Source organism: Dryas octopetala, chromosome 9, assembly GCF_963921425.1.
Source record: "Dryas octopetala chromosome 9, drDryOcto1.1, whole genome shotgun sequence".
In the NCBI taxonomy this organism is placed as follows: Eukaryota; Viridiplantae; Streptophyta; class Magnoliopsida; order Rosales; family Rosaceae; genus Dryas; species Dryas octopetala.
The window spans coordinates 15265905-15286142 of record NC_141374.1 but is presented as its reverse complement, the minus strand read 5'-3'; the positions used below and the strand labels follow the sequence as shown (position 1 = coordinate 15286142).

Sequence of the window (20238 nt, the reverse complement as noted above, 5' to 3'; positions counted from 1 at the left end):
GTGTCAAGGTGTAGAAACATCTTGACTTTAAGAAAAAACATGAACATAAAGAAAAACTAAACTAGCTAATGGTTACAATTCCATATGGATAAACCAAAGGATTCAATGCCCAAAGGAATATACCCACAAAAATGGTCCCAACAAAAAATCCCAAAAAATTCTGAAAGTAAGAAATGTTGTATACATACAAGGATTTATGATGGTCTTTACCTCATGGAATTGCAGGGGTTCCTTCACGCGCCATAAATGAAAATATAGATGCTATCGTGGAATAAGGGGAATCATCGGTCCTACACTCCTACTAGGAAAAGACCTCGTGATGCCATTATTAACAAACTGAGGACTTTAGAAGTGGGCCTTTACTCTAGAAAGCGTGCTGATAGTTCTAACTTTGGGCCCAATATTCTTCTTCTTATTTCAATCATGGGCTAAAGGTCCAATTACTATGATAGGCCAATGGATGGCCCATTTCTCCAGCTCGGCAGCCCCCTCCCCCCGTTTTCCAAAATTTCTCATCAAATCCCTCCGTTTTTTCTCTCTCCCTCCTATTTGATGAGAAATTTGAAAAATTAATCCAAATTGAAGTCAATTAAAGATTTTTAATTTTTTTATTATTATTATTTGTAGAAATTTAACCCTCGAGTAGTGCTCGATCTCACATCGCGAAGTGCTCAACACTTCTTGAGGGGGGTTCGAGCACTTCTTGAGGGGGGTTCAAGTATTATTTCGAGAGTTAAAATTTTTAAAATATTTAAAAATGGTTAAAAGTTTTTAATGTCAACCAAAATGAGTTGTTTTTCAAATTTCTCCTATTTTATAGTAGCATTTTGAACATGGGAAGCTATACATACAAATCATAGAATACAATATGTATACAAGAACTTTAAGTTAATAAAAAATTATTAGTAATAAACTAGTAATGTATAGTGGTGCAAGACTTTAAATACCACAACTATACTCTCAACACATTATGTATAGAATTTGAGCCAAACAGGTAGATGAATTAAATTAAGTGATGGAGAAATTGTGTGGTCTCTAATTTGAATAATTTGGAGTTGTATTTTAGTGAAGTTACAAAGAATATATAATGGACTATTTGGACTTTGCACTTTGAAATCCTGACTTAGTGCATGGGATCATTGTCTTACTTGGTGGAATAAATACAATTTCTACTATTCTTATTTTCTTATAAACAAGGGTGTCTGCTGGAGCAGCATGAAAGGCACGCAGTTAATTTTATATGGCTTTGGTGAACAAGTCAAAGGTTAGAAATCTCAATGGTTGCAATAATGCCCCAAGTACAAACAAAAAGACATCACCATCAAGGCATCAACTGATTCATCGATTCAACACCCCATATTTTCTTTTTTTCAGACAGGTCTTGCTCTTTAGTTTTTGGTGGCTGCGCCAATTTTAGCGTGTACTGTTGTGAAAGATACGGAATCACATTGATGCAACCACATACAATTTCAAAGCTAATATTTGATTTAGTGGTATTTCTCCACACTTTATTGGAGATGTGCCAAATTCAAATCCACCACCCTAGTAAAAAAAGAAAAAGAAAAGGAGGTCTCGTAATCAAAGGCTTTTGCATGTCTATGAGCCTTTGGTGCTAATGTTTCCTTTTGTTCATTGAAGACCACCATCTGATAACATTATTATTGGGACCCAATGTGATCAAACTGGCATTATTCTGTGTTATGTTGGAATGGAATGGTTAGATAGAACATTTAGTGGTAAGCCCCTCTTTCTACTTTCAAGGGTCCCATAGCAGCTTAGACTAAAAAAATGAACAAATAAAAGATTGGAGGAGGACGCAATGAAGGGCCAACAACACTTATATATATTAACATGAGCAAATGTACAAGAGAATCAACCAGTTGCTATGTTGCAGCCTCTGTTTGTATTTGCCATTCCTTTCCTGCTCTTCATAATCCTCCTCATCAAATGGCTTTCCGGTTCAACAACCCACAAACACCTTCCTCCTTCACCACCAAAGCTCCCCATACTAGGCAACCTCCACCAATTGGGCATGTACCCTCACCGTTCGCTACAGCGACTAGCCCAGCGCTATGGTGGCCTCATGATGCTTCATTTTGGCATCAGGCCGGTGCTCATAGTTTCGTCTGCAGATGCTGCTCGTGAGATCATGAAAACAAATGATATCATCTTCTCAAACAGACCCAAGTTAACAACTGCTGATAAACTTCTCTATGAAGGTAAGGGTGTGTCCGCAGCTCCTTATGGTGAGTATTGGAGGCAAATAAGAAGCATCTGTGTGCTCCAGCTTTTAAGTAACAAAAGGATTCAGTCTTTTCGAGCAGTAAGAGAAGAAGAACTAGCTCTGCTGATTGGGAATGTGAAGCAGTCTTCTCTGTTGTCAGTGCCAGTGAATTTGAGCCAATTGTTTGCTTCACTTACTAATGATGTGATTTGCAGGGTGGCTTTTGGGAAAAAGTATAGTGGAGGTGAAGGTTCAAAGAAATTTAAGGAGTTGCTTAGGGAGTTTATGAGGCTGTTGGGTGGTTTTTATGTGGGGGATTTTATTCCATGGCTTTCTTGGGTTAATCAAATTAATGGTTTAGATGCAAAAGTGGAGAAAGTTGCCACAGAGTTTGATAAATTTCTGGATGTTGTAATTGAAGAGCATATGTGTAATCTTAAGAATGTGAAAGTAGAGAGCTGTGAAGATATGAGTGCTGAAGGTGAAGACAGAAAGGATTTTGTGGATGTCCTACTTGAAATTCAAAAGCATAACATGGTTGGGTCTTCCATTGATAGAGATAACATCAAAGGTATCATCTTGGTAAGTTACCTACACATCCCACATCAGATATTCTAGGAAATTTATTTTGTATATCATTGATCAAACCTTTAATTTCATTCTTGGTTTCTTGTAGGACATTTTTGCTGGTGGAACTGATACTACCTACACAGTTCTAGAGTGGGCAATGACCGAGCTCTTAAGGCATCCGAGAGTGATGAGAAAACTGCAAAATGAGGTGATGGGAATTGCTAATGGCAAAGCAGACATAACAGAAAGTGATTTAGATAAAATGCAGTACTTAAAAGCAGTGATCAAAGAGACACTTCGGTTGTATCCTCCAATCCCATTACTAGTTCCTCGTGAATCGACTCAAGAGGTTAAGATAAAGGGCTATGACATAGCAGCAAGAACCATGGTCATAATCAATGCCTGGACAATTGGAAGAGACCCTTCACTGTGGGATGAACCAGAGGAGTTTCAACCAGAGAGATTTGTGAACTCTTCTGTAGATTTCAAAGGGCATGACTTCCAACTGATCCCATTTGGTGCTGGCAGGAGGGGTTGCCCAGGAACCTTGTTTGCCATGACCACTAATGAGCTTGTGTTGGCAAATCTTGTGCACAAGTTTGACTGGGCATTGCCTGGTGCAGCAAAAGCCGAGGATATGGACATGACAGAACGCACAGGTCTTGTCATCCACAGAAAAGTTCCACTTGTAGCTATGGCAGCACTAAGATCTTTCTAGATTTCTTTCATTTTTTTTTTTTTTTTTCATTTTGGTTTGGAAAGGTTAGGTGTGTGAAGATGTGCATTGTATCTTTCTGCAAGGTTATTTCAAGTTTCATAGCAGAAGCCAAAAGTTGGAAACACATACGATCATGAAATTCTAAGTCTACAGCTTAGAGTATCTATATGATCCTTTGTATGTTTATCCATCCACATAAAATGAAAAGATCCTTGCAAGTGTTTTTTTTTTTTTTGGCCTGGTAAGATCGTTGCAAGTTTAACTACTAGATATCAAAGGTATCTAGAGACAACATCAAAGGTATCATCTTGTTCTTGGCTGACCACATGTGTTTTAGTCTTACATTACAAAGGGTTGCAATTTAAGAACAAGTTAGTATTTCCATTCATTTAGTTTTCAAATCCATTGTGCTTTTAGTCTTGTTACTCATGTTCTTTACAAACAATTTTGATTTTGATCTTGTACTTTACAAACCATTACATTTAAGAATGAATTTAACAAATTAATAGAGAAAAATACTAATGTGTCCTTGAATTACAACAATTTGTAAAATATAATAGCCAAAATCAAAACAATTAAAATTATAGAGACAAAAGTAAAACTTTAACCAAAGTACATGTACCATAAGTGAACTTTAGTCAATTTTGATGTGCTCAAGAGCAATAATTAAATAAGACAAACCAACCGGGACCATTAACTTTGAGTAGCTCCAAATTGGTTTGTCAATGAAAGTTGCAAATCAGCAATTACTTTGTGGATACAAAAGGATAATAACCAAGTTCCTGGTCCAAAGGAACTTTAGCCAATCTACATGTACCATAAGTGAACTTTAGTCAATTTTGATGTGCTCAAGAGCAATAATTAAATAAGACAAACCAACTGGGACCATTAACTTTGAGTAGCTCCAAATTGGCTTTTCAATGAAAGTTGCAAATCAGCAATTACTTTTCCTGGTCCACCATATACAATTATTTTGTGGATACAAAAGGATAATAACCAAGTTCCTGGACCACCATATACAATTACTTTGTGGATACAAAAGGATAACAACTAAGTTCCTGATCCACCATATACAAGTACTTTTATGGATAATACTCCCTAATTTCTGAGGCGCCGGTTTTCTTATGGATGATCCAATTCTCTGCTCCGTACTAAGAAGAGGAAGATCTTTATTTAAACATAGGCATTTTGTTTTCCTATAGCACAAACACTTATTATACAGAAAACTAAGAAGAATAAAAGATGTTCAATCTCTAAAAAATGCTGCTGCAGGAGCTGAATATTGAAACATTCTTCTCAAGCTTGTTGCAACCTTTTTCCTTCACACTACTAGTTGTGCCCATTTTCCTCATCCTTGTATTCAAATGGTCCTCCACTACTACCCCAACAAACTCACCACCTTCTCCACCAAAGCTCCCTATCATTGGAAACCTTCACCAATTAGGCTCTTGCCCTCATCGCTCACTTCAAGCCTTAGCTCAATGCCATGGCCCTCTCATGCTCCTCCATTTCGGAAGTGCGCCAGTCCTTGTTGTGTCCTCGGCTGAGGCTGCCCGTAAGATCGTGAAAACCCATGACATTGCATTCTCCAGCCGACCTAGCTTGACCGTCTTTAAGAAGCTTGTCTACAATCAAAAAGACGTAGTAACAGCACCTTATGGCGAGTACTGGAGGCAGCTGAAAAGTATATGTGTTTTAAATCTTTTGAGCAACAAGAGGGTTCGGTCTTTTAGAGCTGTGAGAGAAGAGGAAACCAAATCCATGATAAACAAGATAAAACAGTCCTGTATATCCTCCTCCTCCACATCATCATCAGTTTCAAATTTAAGTGAAATGTTTATGATGCTTACTAATGATGTTATTTGTAGAGTGGCTTTAGGGAGAAAGTACAGTGGTGGGGGTGGTGGGAAGGTGTTTATGGAGCTTTTCAGGGAATTGACGGCTGTATTGGGAGGTATCGTTATTGGGGATTATATCCCATGGCTTTCTTGGTGGAGCCATGTCAGTGGTTTGGATGCTAGATTAGACAAGGTGGCTAAGCAGTTTGATGACTTTTTAGATAGAGTGGTTCAAGAGCATATGGATAGTTTAGAGAGTGGAAATGATGGCCATGTTCATATTGAGAAAGAGGATGATCAAAAGGATTTTGTGGACGTTTTACTTGGGATTCAGAAACAAAACTTGCTTGGATTTCCTCTTGATAGAGTTGGTATAAAGGCTGTCATCTTGGTAATTAATTCTCTCTCCCCCTCTCTCTCTCTCTCTCTCTCTCTCTCTATATATATATATATATAGAGTTAATTACACTTACACCTCTTGAGCTTTATCGTCTTTTCACATACACCTCCTGAGGTTTCAAAAATTACACATACATCCTTTGAGGTTTCAAAACTATTACATATAATCCCCTACAAGAGAAAAAAATAAATAAACAAAAAATAAAATATTTATATTGAGGTTGAACCTTACACTTTGAGTAATCTTATTAGGTCATTTAACCCCTGAGCATGCCTTTTTGCATAATTTCTCATCTTTTTTCGTCTCACTATAGGGGGTTATATGCAACAGTTTTGAAACCTCAGGGGGTGTATGTGTAATTTTTGAAACCCCATAGAGTGTATGTGAAAAGACGATAAAGGTGTAAGTGTAATTAATTCTATAAATATATATATATATATACACACACATGTCTCCCTATATCTCTCTATCTATCTATCAGAAAACTTCAACAGTGTGTTTTCTACTGCTATGTTAATAAACCAAGGGCAGCTATATATATCAATTAAGGTTGATTAATCGATATCCGCACATATCTATTAGAAAACTTCAATCAGCCACCAAATATTGTAACAACATTGTTTAATTAATCAATATTCTTGTTGTAGGATGTGTTTACCGGTGGCACTGATACCACGTATACAGTCCTAGATTGGGCAATGTCTGAGCTTTTAAAACATCCAAGAGTCATGAAAAATTTGCAGAATGAGTTAAGGGGGTTAATTGAACCCGGAAGAGACATAACAGAGGATGATTTGGTTGGAATGCACTACTTGAAGGCAGTGATCAAGGAAACTCTTCGCTTACATCCTCCACTTCCATTACTATTTCCCAAGATGTCGACTCAAGATGTGAAAGTAAATGGTTACGACATTAAAGCCAACACACAAGTTTTGACGAATATGTGGCAAATTGGAAGAGATCCCAAGTCATACAACAAACCTGAGGAGTTCGAGCCAGAGAGGTTCTTGAATAGCAGTGTAGATTATAAAGGGAATGACTTCGAATTGATTCCATTTGGGGCTGGCAGGAGGGGCTGCCCAGGAATTCAGTTTGCCATGGCTGTTGATGAGATTGCCTTAGCAAATGTGGTGCACAAGTTCAATTGGGCATTGCCTGATGGAGCAAAAGCAGAGGATTTGGACATGACTGAATCCACTGGTATTACCGTGCATAGAAAGTATCCTCTTAAAGCCGTTGCTATTCCATTTCCTTTTTGAATTTTTCTTGTTGATGTAATTTATTATGTTCTATTATTAAGCTTGGGCAGGGTTTGTATTGTTTATGCTTGGCCTTATTGTTGGTGTGGATATCTTGTCCAGTTTGTCTTGTGGTTTGAAAGTTTAATAAACTGGGTTTCATATTACTAATCATAGTGCACTTAGATTCAAAATGATCGATCAGTTACTTTACTATTTAAAGCTTATACCAACTGGGGAGAGATCCTAAACAAATTGCCACATATGCTGTTTCGTTTTTATATACAAGGAAGTTATCTTAAAAAAGTTGTAACATTTTGTCTCATATTGTTAGACAACCCCTTAATTGTGTCTTAATCAAATCCCTGTATATATTTTTCTCCAGTCTTAAGTGTGTGCTCGGTGCTTGCATTTGGATCCTCTTGCTTGCAATTTGGTCGTTTCATCATTTTGACCTCTTCTCCTTTGGTGTGCTTTGGGCGTGGGCTATCGTACTACACATAAATTCAAAGTGAATGGTTACTAATTATTCAAGAAAGTATGAAAAAAGAGACCCTTTCAGATGTATTATTGTGACCGAATATTGAGCAAGAGGCAAAGTACGCAGGCTCTGATCATGATCTAATGGACCACCATAATCACATATTATACACATAAACATAGAGAAGAAGAAGAAGAATGTTAAATCTCAGCTTGCAAGTGCTGAAGGAGCTGAATAGTGAAAAATTCTTCTCCTTGTCGCAACCTTTTCCCTTCACACTACTACTTGTGGCAATTTTCCTCATCCTTGTATACAAATGGTCCTCCACTACTCCAACAAACTCACCCCCTTCTCCACCAAAGCTCCCTATCATCGGAAACCTTCACCAATTAAGCTTGTACCCTCATCGCTCACTTCAAGCCTTATCTCAACGCCATGGCCCTTTCATGCTCCTCCATCTCGGAAGCCTGCCAGTCCTCATTGTCTCGTCAACTGAGGCTGCCCGCGAGATCATGAAAACCCATGACCTCATATTCTCTGACAGACCCAAGATGACTGTCTTTAAGAAGCTTCTCTACAATTACAAAGACGTTGCAACTGCACCTTACGGTGAGTATTGGAGGCAGCTGAGAAGTATATGCGTTCTAAATCTTTTGAGCAACAAAAGGGTTCGGTCTTTTCAAGCTGTGAGAGAGGAGGAAACGAAATCCATGATCAACAAGATAATGCAGTCTTGCATATCCTCCTCCTCCTCATCAACATCATCATCAGTTGTGAATTTAAGCAAAATTTTGGGGACGTTTACTAATAATGTCGTCTGCAGAGCGGCAATTGGGAAGAAGTACAGTGATGAAGAAGATGGTAGAATGTTTCTGGAGCTTTTGAGGGATTTTATGGAGTTATTGGGAGCTGTTGTTATTGGGGACTATATCCCATGGCTTGCTTGGTTGAGCCATGTCAATGGTTTGAATGCTAGATTAGACAAGATGGCTAAAAAGTTTGATGACTTTATGGACAGAGTAGTTCAGGAGCATATGGATACTAGTTCAGAGAGTGAAAATCATCATGGTCATGTTCATATTGAGGAGGATGATGGAAAGAATTTTGTTGAAGTTTTACTTGGGATTCAGAAAGAAAACTTGCTTGGTTTTCCTATTGATAGAGTTACTATAAAGGCTCTCATTTTGGTAATTGACTCTCTCTCCCTCTCTTAATTACAAACAGTTTCTCTCTCTCTCTCTCTCTGATATTACATAGCACTTTCAATTAATTAATTTAATCAACCTTGGTTAATCAATATTAATTCTTGTAGGATATGTTTATTGCTGGCACTGACAACACATATACAGCCCTAGAGTGGGCAATGTCTGAGCTTTTAAGGAATCCAAGGGTCATGAACAAATTGCAGAAGGAGGTGAGGGGGATAGTTGAAATCAGAACAGACGTAACAGAGGATGATTTGGTTGGAATGCACTACTTGAAAGCAGTGATGAAGGAGACTCTTCGCTTACATCCTCCCATTCCATTACTATTTCCCAGGAAGTTAACCCAAGATGTGGAAATAAATGGTTACAACATTAAAGCCAACACACAAGTTTTGACGAATGCATGGGCAATTGGAAGAGATCCCAAGTCATACAACAAGCCAGAGGAGTTTGAGCCAGAGAGATTCATGGATAGTAGTGTAGATTATAAAGGGAACGACTTCGAATTGATTCCATTTGGGGCTGGCAGGAGGACGCAATGAAGGGCCAACAACACTTATATATATTAACATGAGCAAATGTACAAGAGAATCAACCAGTTGCTATGTTGCAGCCTCTGTTTGTATTTGCCATTCCTTTCCTGTTCTTCATAATCCTCCTCATCAAATGGCTTTCCGGTTCAACAACCCACAAACACCTTCCTCCTTCACCACCAAAGCTCCCCATACTAGGCAACCTCCACCAATTGGGCATGTACCCTCACCGTTCGCTACAGCGACTAGCCCAGCGCTATGGTGGCCTCATGATGCTTCATTTTGGCATCAGGCCGGTGCTCATAGTTTCGTCTGCAGATGCTGCTCGTGAGATCATGAAAACAAATGATATCATCTTCTCAAACAGACCCAAGTTAACAACTGCTGATAAACTTCTCTATGAAGGTAAGGGTGTGTCCGCAGCTCCTTATGGTGAGTATTGGAGGCAAATAAGAAGCATCTGTGTGCTCCAGCTTTTAAGTAACAAAAGGATTCAGTCTTTTCGAGCAGTAAGAGAAGAAGAACTAGCTCTGCTGATTGGGAATGTGAAGCAGTCTTCTCTGTTGTCAGTGCCAGTGAATTTGAGCCAATTGTTTGCTTCACTTACTAATGATGTGATTTGCAGGGTGGCTTTTGGGAAAAAGTATAGTGGAGGTGAAGGTTCAAAGAAATTTAAGGAGTTGCTTAGGGAGTTTATGAGGCTGTTGGGTGGTTTTTATGTGGGGGATTTTATTCCATGGCTTTCTTGGGTTAATCAAATTAATGGTTTAGATGCAAAAGTGGAGAAAGTTGCCACAGAGTTTGATAAATTTCTGGATGTTGTAATTGAAGAGCATATGTGTAATCTTAAGAATGTGAAAGTAGAGAGTTGTGAAGATATGGGTGCTGAAGGTGAAGACAGAAAGGATTTTGTGGATGTCCTACTTGAAATTCAAAAGCATAACATGGTTGGGTCTTCCATTGATAGAGATAACATCAAAGGTATCATCTTGGTAAGTTACCTACACATCCCACATCAGATATTCTAGGAAATTGATTTTGGATATCATTGATCAAACCTTTAATTTCATTCTTGGTTTCTTGTAGGACATTTTTGCTGGTGGAACTGATACTACCTACACAGTTCTAGAGTGGGCAATGACCGAGCTCTTAAGGCATCCGAGAGTGATGAGAAAACTGCAAAATGAGGTGATGGGAATTGCTAATGGCAAAGCAGACATAACAGAAAGTGATTTAGATAAAATGCAGTACTTAAAAGCAGTGATCAAAGAGACACTTCGGTTGTATCCTCCAATCCCATTACTAGTTCCTCGTGAATCGACTCAAGAGGTTAAGATAAAGGGCTATGACATAGCAGCAAGAACCATGGTCATAATCAATGCCTGGACAATTGGAAGAGACCCTTCACTGTGGGATGAACCAGAGGAGTTTCAACCAGAGAGATTTGTGAACTCTTCTGTAGATTTCAAAGGGCATGACTTCCAACTGATCCCATTTGGTGCTGGCAGGAGGGGTTGCCCAGGAACCTTGTTTGCCATGACCACTAATGAGCTTGTGTTGGCAAATCTTGTGCACAAGTTTGACTGGGCATTGCCTGGTGCAGCAAAAGCCGAGGATATGGACATGACAGAACGCACAGGTCTTGTCATCCACAGAAAAGTTCCACTTGTAGCTATGGCAGCACTAAGATCTTTCTAGATTTCTTTCATTTTTTTTTTTTTTTTTTTTCATTTTGGTTTGGAAAGGTTAGGTGTGTGAAGATGTGCATTGTATCTTTCTGCAAGGTTATTTCAAGTTTCATAGCAGAAGCCAAAAGATGGAAACACATACGATCATGAAATTCTAAGTCTACAGCTTAGAGTATCTATATGATCCTTTGTATGTTTATCCATCCACATAAAATGAAAAGATCCTTGCAAGTGTTTTTTTTTTTTTGGCCTGGTAAGATCGTTGCAAGTTTAACTACTAGATACATGGACAAGTATAAGCTCACTACTAGAAATTACTTCAATGACTTCGATACCATTAGTAGTGGATTAGACTATTTTATTTTCTATCTAATGTGGGACTAATTTTATTTTTCACTCATCGCTTGCATCGAGCCACGTAACCTCAACAGGAAGTGTTCAACAGCCACATAACCTCAACAGAAAGTTTTCGACACGTGTGAATTCTAATATCTTATCTCAAAGTAGTACTTCAATGAAGCACGAAACTCTTTGGTTTAAGTCCAATGCTCACCACCTTTCAAAAGCACCGTCCTTGCTTCCAAATTTTGTTTTGTGTTCTGCCCGAGAGGATGATCAACTCGTGGATTGAATTTTCTTCAATCTTGTTCTTAGGCTGACTACACGTGTCTCTATTTTGATCGCCCCCTGACAAGAAAATGAAAAGCAAGCCAATGAAACCAAGGCTGAGAGCTTGATTGTAGTGGAAAGATTTTGTTCCAAAATGTCTTAGAGATAATCAATGTGATAAAGAACAATCTTTGAACCCAACCAACTGAGAGGCCCGTAATTTTGAGTGGCTACAAGTTGGTTCAATGAAATCTGCACGAAGCAATAATTATTAATCAGCGCATGTATGATGGACATGGACCACCATATATAATGACTTGATGTGCTAGTACACTTGGCCTTATGTCATGCAGAGCTATTGGCTCACCTTAGTACGCAACTAGCACTTTGAATACTCCCATAGTTCTGAGGCGCTGGGAGTTTCTCTGCCACGGAATAGGAAGATCTTTATTTAAACACACACACTTTCTTTCCAAGTACAAACACTTGTACAGAAAACTAAAAAGAATAGAAGATGTTGAATCTCCTGCAAATGGTGGAGCTGAGTGAAACCTTCTCAAGCTTATTGCAATCTTATTCCTTCACACTACTACTTCTAGCCATTTTCCTCATCCTTGTATACAAATGGTCCTCCACTACAACAGCAAACTCACCACCTTCTCCACCAAAGCTTCCTATCATTGGAAACCTTCACCAACTAGGCTCGTTCCCTCATCGCTCACTTCAAGCCTTATCCCAACACCATGGCCCTCTCATGCTCCTCCATTTCGGAAGCGTGCCAGTCCTTGTTGCCTCCTCTGCTGAGGCTTCCCGTGAGATCCTGAAAACTCATGACCACGCCTTCTCTGACCGACCCAAGTTGGCCACTTTTGAGAAGCTTCTCTATAATTACAAAGGCGTGGGATCAGCGCCTTATGGTGAGTATTGGAGGCAGATGAGAAGTATATGTGTTTTAAATCTTTTGAGCAACAAAAGGGTTCGGTCTTTTCGTGCTGTGAGAGAAGAGGAAACTAAATCCATGATCACCAAGATAAAGCAGTCCTCATCATCAGTTGTGAATTTAAGCGAAATGTTTATGACACTTACTAATGATATCGTTTGTAGAGTGGCTTTGGGGAGAAAGTACAGTGGTGATGAAGGTGGGAGGATGTTTAAGGAGCTTTTGGGGGAGTTTGAAGAGTTATTGGGAGGTGTATTTATTGGGGACTATATCCCATGGCTTGCTTGGTTGAGGTATGTGAATGGTTTGAATGCTAGAGTGGAGAAAGTAGCTAAGGAAGTTGATGAGTTTATAGATAGAGTGGTTCAAGACCATATGGATACTAGTTCAAAGAGTGGAAATGATGACCATGTTCAAATTGAGAAGGAGGATGACCAAAAAGATTTTGTGGACGTTTTACTTGGGATTCACAAAGAAAACTTTCTTGGTTCTCTTATTGATAGAGTTAGCATAAAGGCTCTTGTCTTGGTAATTATCTCTCTCTTTCTCTATGTATATGTATATATGTTAGAGGTTAAACTAATGTTTTATCAACTTTTTTTAATTAATCTATATTCTTGTAGGATATGTTTGCTGCTGGCACTGATACTACGTATACAGTCCTAGAGTGGGCAATGACTGAGCTTTTAAGGCATCCAAGGGTCATGAACAAATTGCAGAGTGAGGTAAGGGAGATAGTTGGAGACAGAAGAGACATAACAGAGGATGATTTGGTTGGAATGCACTACTTGAAGGCAGTGATAAAGGAGACACTTCGTTTTCATCCTCCAATTCCATTACTAGTGCCCAGGGTGTCGACCCAAGATGTGAAAATAAATGGTTACAACATTAAAGCCAGCACACTAGTTATGGTGAATGCATGGCAAATTGGAAGAGATCCCAAGTTATACAACAAACCGGAGGAGTACGAGCCTGAAAGGTTCTTGAATAGTGGTATAGATTATAAAGGGAATGACTTCCAATTGATTCCATTTGGAGCTGGCAGGAGGGTCTGCCCAGGAATTCAGTTTGCTATGGCTGTCAATGAGATTGCTTTGGCAAATATTGTTCACAAGTTTGATTGGACATTGCCTGGTGGAGCAAGAGCAGAGGATTTAGACATGACTGAATCCACTGGTTTTACCATACATCGGAAATACCCTCTTAAAGCTATTCCTATTCCATATTCATGATGAAAGATATGTTGACTATACAGCTGTTAGCATATTAGTGGTCTGATGTTAAATGAATTAGTTTGCTGTTAACTAATAAAATGTTGACACGTGGATATCTTGTTAGTAGGAGTTAGTTTGTTCTAGATCAGTTAGTTTGTTTCTAATCAATGCTTGTGTATAAAGTAGTGAACAAAGTCCATTCCCTGTAATCTCCTTTATCTTTTCTTAATGAAAAAAACTCAGAGCTTCGTCTTCTTCATTTTCCTTGGTTCTTATTCTACATTTCTTTTTCACCTCTTCCATTACGTGATCAAGATAGAGGCAATATGTATGTATGTATGTATGTATGTATGTATATTCTTGATAAAAGATAGAAGGAATACGTAGAAAATACCCTCTTATATGATGTCATAGCAGAGTTGCATGGTGCCCTTCCATATTATTATGCTAGTCTGTCACTATGCAAAATACCATAAGATGAATAATGCTTTGTCAAATATTGTGAGTATGAATGCAAGTTTTCTCACCATCTTTGCATTTTTCAAGTTTCTTAAATTGTTTTGTTTGGAATTTTTTGTGTTTTGAGAATCCAAAGTCACTGTAGTTTCTTGTGTGTGTGTGTGTGTTGCGTGTTTGTGTATGTATGCGTGTGCGTGTTTGCGTGTGAGAATTCAAACTGGCAGAAAAACATGGTTGGCTTTTCCATTGATAGAGACAACATCAAAGGTATCATCTTGTTCTTGGCTGACCACATGTGTTTTAGTCTTACATTACAAATTTAAGAACACGTTAGCATTTCCATTCATTTAGTTTTCAAATCCATTGTACTTTTAGTCTTGTTACTCATGTCCTTTACAAACAATTTTAATTTTGATCTTGTACTTTACAAACTATTGCATTTAAGAATGAATTTAACAAATTAATAGACGAAAATACTAATATGTCCTTGAATTGCAACAATTTGTAAAATATAATAATCAAAATCAGAACAATTAAAATTATAGGGACGAAAGTAAAACTTTAACCAAACTACATGTACCATAAGTGAACTTTAGTCAATTTTGATGTGCTCAAGAGCAATAATTAAATAAGACAAACCAACTGGGACCATTAACTTTGAGTAGCTCCAATTGGTTTGTCAATGAAAGTTGCAAATCAGCAATTACTTTGTGGATACAAAAGATAATAACCAAGTTCCTGGTCCAAAGGAACTTTAGCCGAACTACATGTACCATAAGTGAACTTTAGTCAATTTTGATGTGCTCAAGAGCAATAATTAAATAAGACAAACCAACTGGGACCATTAACTTTGAGTAGCTCCAAATTGGTTTTTCAATGAAAGTTGCAAATCAGCAATTACTTTTCCTGATCCACCATATACAATTATTTTGTGGATACAAAAGGATAATAACCAAGTTCCTGGTCCACCATATACAATTATTTTGTGGATACAAAAGGATAATAACCAAGTTCCTGGACCACCATATACAATTACTTTGTGGATACATAAGGATAACAACCAAGTTCCTGATCCACCATATACAAGTACTTTTATGGATAATACTCCCTAATTTCTGAGGCGCCGGTTTTCTTATGGATGATCCAATTCTCTGCTCCGTACTAAGAAGAGGAAGATCTTTATTTAAACATAGGCATTTTGTTTTCCTATAGCACAAACACTTATTATACAGAAAACTAAGAAGAATAAAAGATGTTCAATCTCTTAAAAATGCTGCTGCAGGAGCTGAATATTGAAACATTCTTCTCAAGCTTGTTGCAACCTTTTTCCTTCACACTACTAGTTGTGCCCATTTTCCTCATCCTTGTATACAAATGGTCCTCCACTACTCCAACAAACTCACCACCTTCTCCACCAAAGCTCCCCATCATTGGACACCTTCACCTATTAGGCTCGTTCCCTCATCGCTCACTTTATGCCTTATCTCAACGCCATGGCCCTCTCATGCTCCTCCATTTTGGAAGCATGCCAGTCCTTGTTGTCTCTTCAGCTGAGGCTGCCCGCGAGATCATGAAAACGCATGACCTCACATTCTCTGACCGACCCAATTCCACCATCTTTGAGAAACTTCTCTACAATCGCAAAGATATCGCAACTGCACCTTATGGTGAGTATTGGAGGCAGGCAAAAAGTATATGTGTTTTAAATCTTTTGAGCAGCAAAAGGGTTCGGTCTTTTCGTGCTGTGAGAGAAGAGGACATGAAATCCATGATCAACAAGATTAAGCAGTCCTCCTCATCAGTTGTGAATTTAAGCGAAATGTTTGTGACAGTGACTAATGATGTCTTCTGCAGAGTGGCTTTGGGGAGGAAGTATAGTGGTGGGGAAGATGGGAGGATGTTTAAGGAGCTTTTGGGGGAGTTTGGAGAGTTATTGGGAAGTATTGTTATTGGGGACTTTATCCCATGGCTTGCTTGGTTGAGCCATGTCAATGGTATGAACACTAGATTAGAGAAGGTGGCTAAACAGTTTGATGACTTTTTAGAGAGAGTGGTTCAAGAGCATATGGATACTAGTTCAAAGAGTGGAAATGATGGCCTTGCTCATACTGAGAATGAGGATGGTCAAAAAGATTTTGTGGACGTTTTACTTGGGATTCAGAAACAAAACTTGCTAGGTTCTCTTATTGATGGAGTTAGCATAAAGGCTATCATTTTGGTAAGTAACTCTCTCTCTCTCTCTCTCTCTCTCTCTCTCTCTCTCTCTCTCTCTCTCTCTCTCTCTCTCTCTCTCTCTCTCTCTCTCTCTCTCTCTCTCTCTCTCTCTCTCTCTCTCTATGTATATGTATGCATGTATGTATGTTAGAGGTTAAATTAATGTTTAATTTATCAAATTTTGTTTATCAATATTCTTGTAGGATATGTTTGCTGCTGGCACTGATACCACGCATACAGTCCTAGAGTGGGCAATGACTGAGCTTTTAAGGCATCCAAGGGTCATGAAAAAATTGCAGAGTGAGGTAAGGGGGATAGTTGGAAACAGAAAAGATGTAACAGAGGATGATTTGGTTGGAATGCATTACTTGAAAGCAGTGATCAAGGAGACTCTTCGTTTATATCCTCCAATTCCATTACTAGTGGCTAGGATGTCAACCCAAGATGTGAAAATACATGGTTACGACATTAAAGCCAACACACGAGTTATAGTGAATGCATGGCAGATTGGAAGAGATCCCAAGTCATACAACAAACCAGAGGAGTTCGAGCCAGAGAGATTCATGAATAGTGGGGTAGATTACAAAGGAAGTGACTTCCAATTGATTCCATTTGGAGCTGGCAGGAGGGTCTGCCCAGGAATTCAGTTTGCCATGGCTGTCAATGAGATTGCTTTGGCAAATATAGTTCACAAGTTTGATTGGACATTGCCTGGTGGAGCTAGAGCAGAGGATTTAGACATGACTGAAACCACTGGTTTTACCATACATAGAAAATACCCTCTAAAAGCTGGTGCTATTCCATATCCTTGATAAAAGATAGAGGGAATTATATGTATGTATGGGTGGCCTTCATTTTATATAGTGCCATTGTAGAGTTGCAGGGTGCTATTCCATATTTATTATGCTAGTTTAATTTCTCTGTTACTGCAGACTCAGCAACATACCAACACACAACACACAACATGCATTGTCAAAATATTATGAGTATGAAAGCAAGTTTGCTTACCATCTTTACATTTTTCAAGTTTCTTAAATTGGTTTGCTCGGATTTTTATGTGTTTAAGAATTCAAACTCACTGTAGTTTCTAAATGGGTTTGTAATTTATGGTGGTGCGATTAGTGAAAAACTCAAATATAAATTTAAATAATAAATATTAGGGTTTATCTAAGTTTGACTACATGGCTTCTGTTCTTGAAAGTATAGACAAGTTATATGAGTGATAGGGCTCGAGAGAGAATCCCAGTCTGTCCAGCTTGGGAAATGAGCCATCTAATTTCCTAAGGCTTAAACTGTTAGAAAATGGGTATATCAAGTTAACTCTTTGAACAAGCATAGGAAAATGCTTATTTATGCAAACATATATAGGACAACATACTCTAGCATTCAGATGAGCTAAGCATTCAACGAACAGAAAGATCCTCGAGATTCTTTCTCATACAGCTCCATAATTGTTTTGTACATTTTCTCTATCTGTCACTTATTTCCGGGACCACCAAAGATGGAAATTACCATCACTGCCCACCAAAGATGGAAATTATAAGCATTTTGCTGAATTTTCTCGTTAATAAAACAAGGACCACAACATCTAGTGTGGAAAAGCTGAATGATACAAAATAATTGACTTATCTTCATTTTCTAATACTGACAGTAGATGCAAAAGCAAGTCTCCCAGAAAATGTTTCATGAAACAGAAGGGCCATACCAGAAGCAAGTATAAATAGATGAACACATTAAACACAAAGGTAGACTCGCCACTCATTACCCAATTTAGTTTTAGAAAACTCCAATGGCTCTTCTTCAATTGCTAAAGGAGCCCTCTTTGATTTTTGCATTCAGTTTCCTCATAGTGTTGCTCAAATTCATCGTTAAGGATAAGTCAAAAAACAGAAAGTTCAAATTTCCACCAAGCCCTCCAAAGCTACCCTTCATTGGTAATCTTCACCAGCTTGGAAACAAGCCTCACCTATCACTCCGGTCCTTGGCAGAAAAGTATGGTCCAATAATGTTCTTACAACTTGGTGAGATCCCAACTGTGGTGGTTTCATCAGCTAGAGTAGCCAAGGAAGTACTGAAAACCCATGATCTTGCACTGTCAAGCCGTCCACAAATCTTCTCAGCCAAACACCTCTTCTATAATTGCACTGATATTGTCTTCTCCCCTTACAGTGCTTATTGGAGGCATATACGTAAAATCTGCATACTTGAGCTCCTAAGTACCAAAAGAGTGCAATCATTTAGCCATGTAAGAGAAGAAGAAGTTGCTCGTCTGGCTCGTCGGGTTGCAGAGTCCTATCCTGGCACCACCAACCTTAGCAAGATGCTTGGACTATACGCAAATGATGTTCTCTGCCGAGTGGCATTTGGAAGAGATTTCTCAGCAGGTGGAGAGTATGATCAGCATGGGTTCCAAAAGATGCTGGAGGAATATCAGGAATTGCTTGGAGGATTTACGATTGGAGATTTCTTCCCTTCCATGGAGTTTATCCACAGCTTAACAGGAATGAAATCTAGACTTCAAGAGACCTTCAGGCGGTTCGATAAACTCTTTGATGAGATGGTGACTGAACATCTCAATCCCAAGAGAGAAAAAGAGGAACACAAGGACCTTGTGGATGTTTTACTTGATATACAGAAAAGAGGGTCTGCTGAGATGCCTCTCACTATGGATAATGTCAAGGCTATTATCTTGGTCAGTGTAGACTCTTGGATTATTAAGTTATATTATTCACTCTCACAGCCATGAAATCCCATATATACTAATTTAAATATGAGTTACACTTAACTATTTGCACAGAAATTAACACTAATAACACTGCTGCTGCTGCAGGACATGTTTGCTGCAGGAACTGATACAACCTTCATCACCCTTGATTGGGGAATGACAGAGCTTTTGATGAACCCCAAAGTCTTGGAAAGAGCACAGGCAGAAGTACGAGAAGTTGTCAGAGAAAGAAGGGTTGTGTTAGAGAGTGATCTGCCTCAGCTGGATTACATAAAAGCTGTCATTAAAGAGATATTTCGATTGCATCCACCTGCTCCAGTACTAGTCCCTAGAGAATCCATGGAAGATGTAACCATTGATGGGTATGATATTCTAGCAAAAACACGAATTTTTGTCAATGCCTGGGCAATAGGGAGAGACCCAGAATCTTGGGAAAACCCAGAAAGGTTTGAACCAGAAAGGTTTATAGGTAGCACTATCGACTTCAAGGGGCAGGATTTTGAGCTTATACCTTTCGGGGCTGGTAGAAGAGGTTGTCCAGCTATTACATTTGGAACAGCAAGCGTTGAGCTAGCTCTGGCTCAACTTCTGCATAGCTTTGATTGGGAGCTTCCTCCTGGTATTACAGCTAACGATTTGGACATGACAGAAGTTTTTGGTATCACAATGCATAGGATAGCTGATCTGATTGTTGTTGCTAGACCACGGTTTCCCTGAGACAAGAAATCATCAATAAACAAGTAACATGGCTACTATATGTATCATCCAACTACATCTGCTTTCTTCAAGAGCAGGTTCATGGGTTGCTTTTGCCTGTCTCAGAAAGCAGACTCCTAAAGAAAATGGAGGCAAGACTATCCATTTCCATATTTCAATGACATATGCTTTTTCTTTCCTTTTCTTGCCCCATATTTCTCTCCGAACTATGGTCTGAATCCAATGTCAGTGTCTGTTTCGAAGAGCAATTGTGCTCCTTAATGTCATAGCTTCGCAGAAACAAAATCAAAATCCATATAAGAGTAAATGGTTCCCTAATATCATTACTATATCTGCAGTTAACAGAACAGCTTGAAGGGTACGCATGGAAGAACAAGATAATTCCCCAACTTGCCTCAACATGCACATAAGGAAGCTATATGCTTCAACAATCATTCACAAGAATAGTTTGAGCTCTTCGCAAAT

General features: G+C 38.7%; 7 protein-coding genes across 7 annotated transcripts; all 7 read left to right on the top strand.

Annotated features, from left to right (window-relative positions):
- The first annotated feature begins 1731 nt into the window (after window positions 1–1731).
- LOC147274677 (cytochrome P450 736A117-like) lies at window positions 1732–3742 on the top strand. The gene is made up of 2 exons (XM_086255958.1): window positions 1732–2806; window positions 2901–3742. Exons 1-2 carry the CDS (start codon window positions 1886–1888, stop codon window positions 3510–3512), a joined length of 1533 nt encoding a protein of 510 aa, XP_086112084.1. The 5' UTR covers window positions 1732–1885; the 3' UTR covers window positions 3513–3742.
- Window positions 3743–4574: 832 nt separating this feature from the next.
- LOC147274676 (cytochrome P450 736A117-like) lies at window positions 4575–7162 on the top strand. The gene is made up of 2 exons (XM_086256252.1): window positions 4575–5741; window positions 6398–7162. Exons 1-2 carry the CDS (start codon window positions 4773–4775, stop codon window positions 7007–7009), a joined length of 1581 nt encoding a protein of 526 aa, XP_086112378.1. The 5' UTR covers window positions 4575–4772; the 3' UTR covers window positions 7010–7162.
- Window positions 7163–7544: 382 nt separating this feature from the next.
- Window positions 7545–9216, top strand: LOC147274675 (cytochrome P450 736A117-like). Its single transcript, XM_086255959.1, has 2 exons — window positions 7545–8656; window positions 8782–9216. The coding sequence occupies exons 1-2, from the start codon at window positions 7667–7669 to the stop codon at window positions 9214–9216; spliced, it is 1425 nt and encodes a 474-aa protein (XP_086112085.1). The 5' UTR covers window positions 7545–7666.
- A 62-nt stretch (window positions 9217–9278) lies between these two features.
- LOC147274674 (cytochrome P450 736A117-like) lies at window positions 9279–11312 on the top strand. The gene is made up of 2 exons (XM_086255957.1): window positions 9279–10199; window positions 10294–11312. Exons 1-2 carry the CDS (start codon window positions 9279–9281, stop codon window positions 10903–10905), a joined length of 1533 nt encoding a protein of 510 aa, XP_086112083.1. The 3' UTR covers window positions 10906–11312.
- A 583-nt stretch (window positions 11313–11895) lies between these two features.
- On the top strand, window positions 11896–14199 carry LOC147274673 (cytochrome P450 736A117-like). The gene is made up of 3 exons (XM_086257296.1): window positions 11896–12972; window positions 13068–13686; window positions 13978–14199. The coding sequence occupies exons 1-2, from the start codon at window positions 12019–12021 to the stop codon at window positions 13674–13676; spliced, it is 1563 nt and encodes a 520-aa protein (XP_086113422.1). The 5' UTR covers window positions 11896–12018; the 3' UTR covers window positions 13677–13686; window positions 13978–14199.
- A 1001-nt stretch (window positions 14200–15200) lies between these two features.
- On the top strand, window positions 15201–17357 carry LOC147274672 (cytochrome P450 736A117-like). Its single transcript, XM_086255849.1, has 2 exons — window positions 15201–16335; window positions 16535–17357. The coding sequence occupies exons 1-2, from the start codon at window positions 15370–15372 to the stop codon at window positions 17141–17143; spliced, it is 1575 nt and encodes a 524-aa protein (XP_086111975.1). The 5' UTR covers window positions 15201–15369; the 3' UTR covers window positions 17144–17357.
- Window positions 17358–17556: 199 nt separating this feature from the next.
- On the top strand, window positions 17557–19952 carry LOC147274671 (cytochrome P450 71AP13). Its single transcript, XM_086255850.1, has 2 exons — window positions 17557–19023; window positions 19162–19952. The coding sequence occupies exons 1-2, from the start codon at window positions 18121–18123 to the stop codon at window positions 19771–19773; spliced, it is 1515 nt and encodes a 504-aa protein (XP_086111976.1). The 5' UTR covers window positions 17557–18120; the 3' UTR covers window positions 19774–19952.
- The last annotated feature ends 286 nt before the right edge of the window (window positions 19953–20238 follow it).

Coding starts and splice junctions, on each gene's coding strand:
- LOC147274671 (XM_086255850.1), top strand. CDS start 18,121: ATGGCTCTTCTTCAATTGCTAAAGGAGCCCTCTTTGATTTTTGCATTC. Junction 19,024..19,161: donor ATGTCAAGGCTATTATCTTG/GTCAGTGTAGAC, acceptor CTGCTGCTGCAG/GACATGTTTGCTGCAGGAAC.
- LOC147274672 (XM_086255849.1), top strand. CDS start 15,370: ATGTTCAATCTCTTAAAAATGCTGCTGCAGGAGCTGAATATTGAAACA. Junction 16,336..16,534: donor GCATAAAGGCTATCATTTTG/GTAAGTAACTCT, acceptor ATATTCTTGTAG/GATATGTTTGCTGCTGGCAC.
- LOC147274674 (XM_086255957.1), top strand. CDS start 9,279: ATGTTGCAGCCTCTGTTTGTATTTGCCATTCCTTTCCTGTTCTTCATA. Junction 10,200..10,293: donor ACATCAAAGGTATCATCTTG/GTAAGTTACCTA, acceptor GGTTTCTTGTAG/GACATTTTTGCTGGTGGAAC.
- LOC147274676 (XM_086256252.1), top strand. CDS start 4,773: ATGCTGCTGCAGGAGCTGAATATTGAAACATTCTTCTCAAGCTTGTTG. Junction 5,742..6,397: donor GTATAAAGGCTGTCATCTTG/GTAATTAATTCT, acceptor TTCTTGTTGTAG/GATGTGTTTACCGGTGGCAC.
- LOC147274677 (XM_086255958.1), top strand. CDS start 1,886: ATGTTGCAGCCTCTGTTTGTATTTGCCATTCCTTTCCTGCTCTTCATA. Junction 2,807..2,900: donor ACATCAAAGGTATCATCTTG/GTAAGTTACCTA, acceptor GGTTTCTTGTAG/GACATTTTTGCTGGTGGAAC.
- LOC147274675 (XM_086255959.1), top strand. CDS start 7,667: ATGTTAAATCTCAGCTTGCAAGTGCTGAAGGAGCTGAATAGTGAAAAA. Junction 8,657..8,781: donor CTATAAAGGCTCTCATTTTG/GTAATTGACTCT, acceptor TAATTCTTGTAG/GATATGTTTATTGCTGGCAC.
- LOC147274673 (XM_086257296.1), top strand. CDS start 12,019: ATGTTGAATCTCCTGCAAATGGTGGAGCTGAGTGAAACCTTCTCAAGC. Junction 12,973..13,067: donor GCATAAAGGCTCTTGTCTTG/GTAATTATCTCT, acceptor ATATTCTTGTAG/GATATGTTTGCTGCTGGCAC.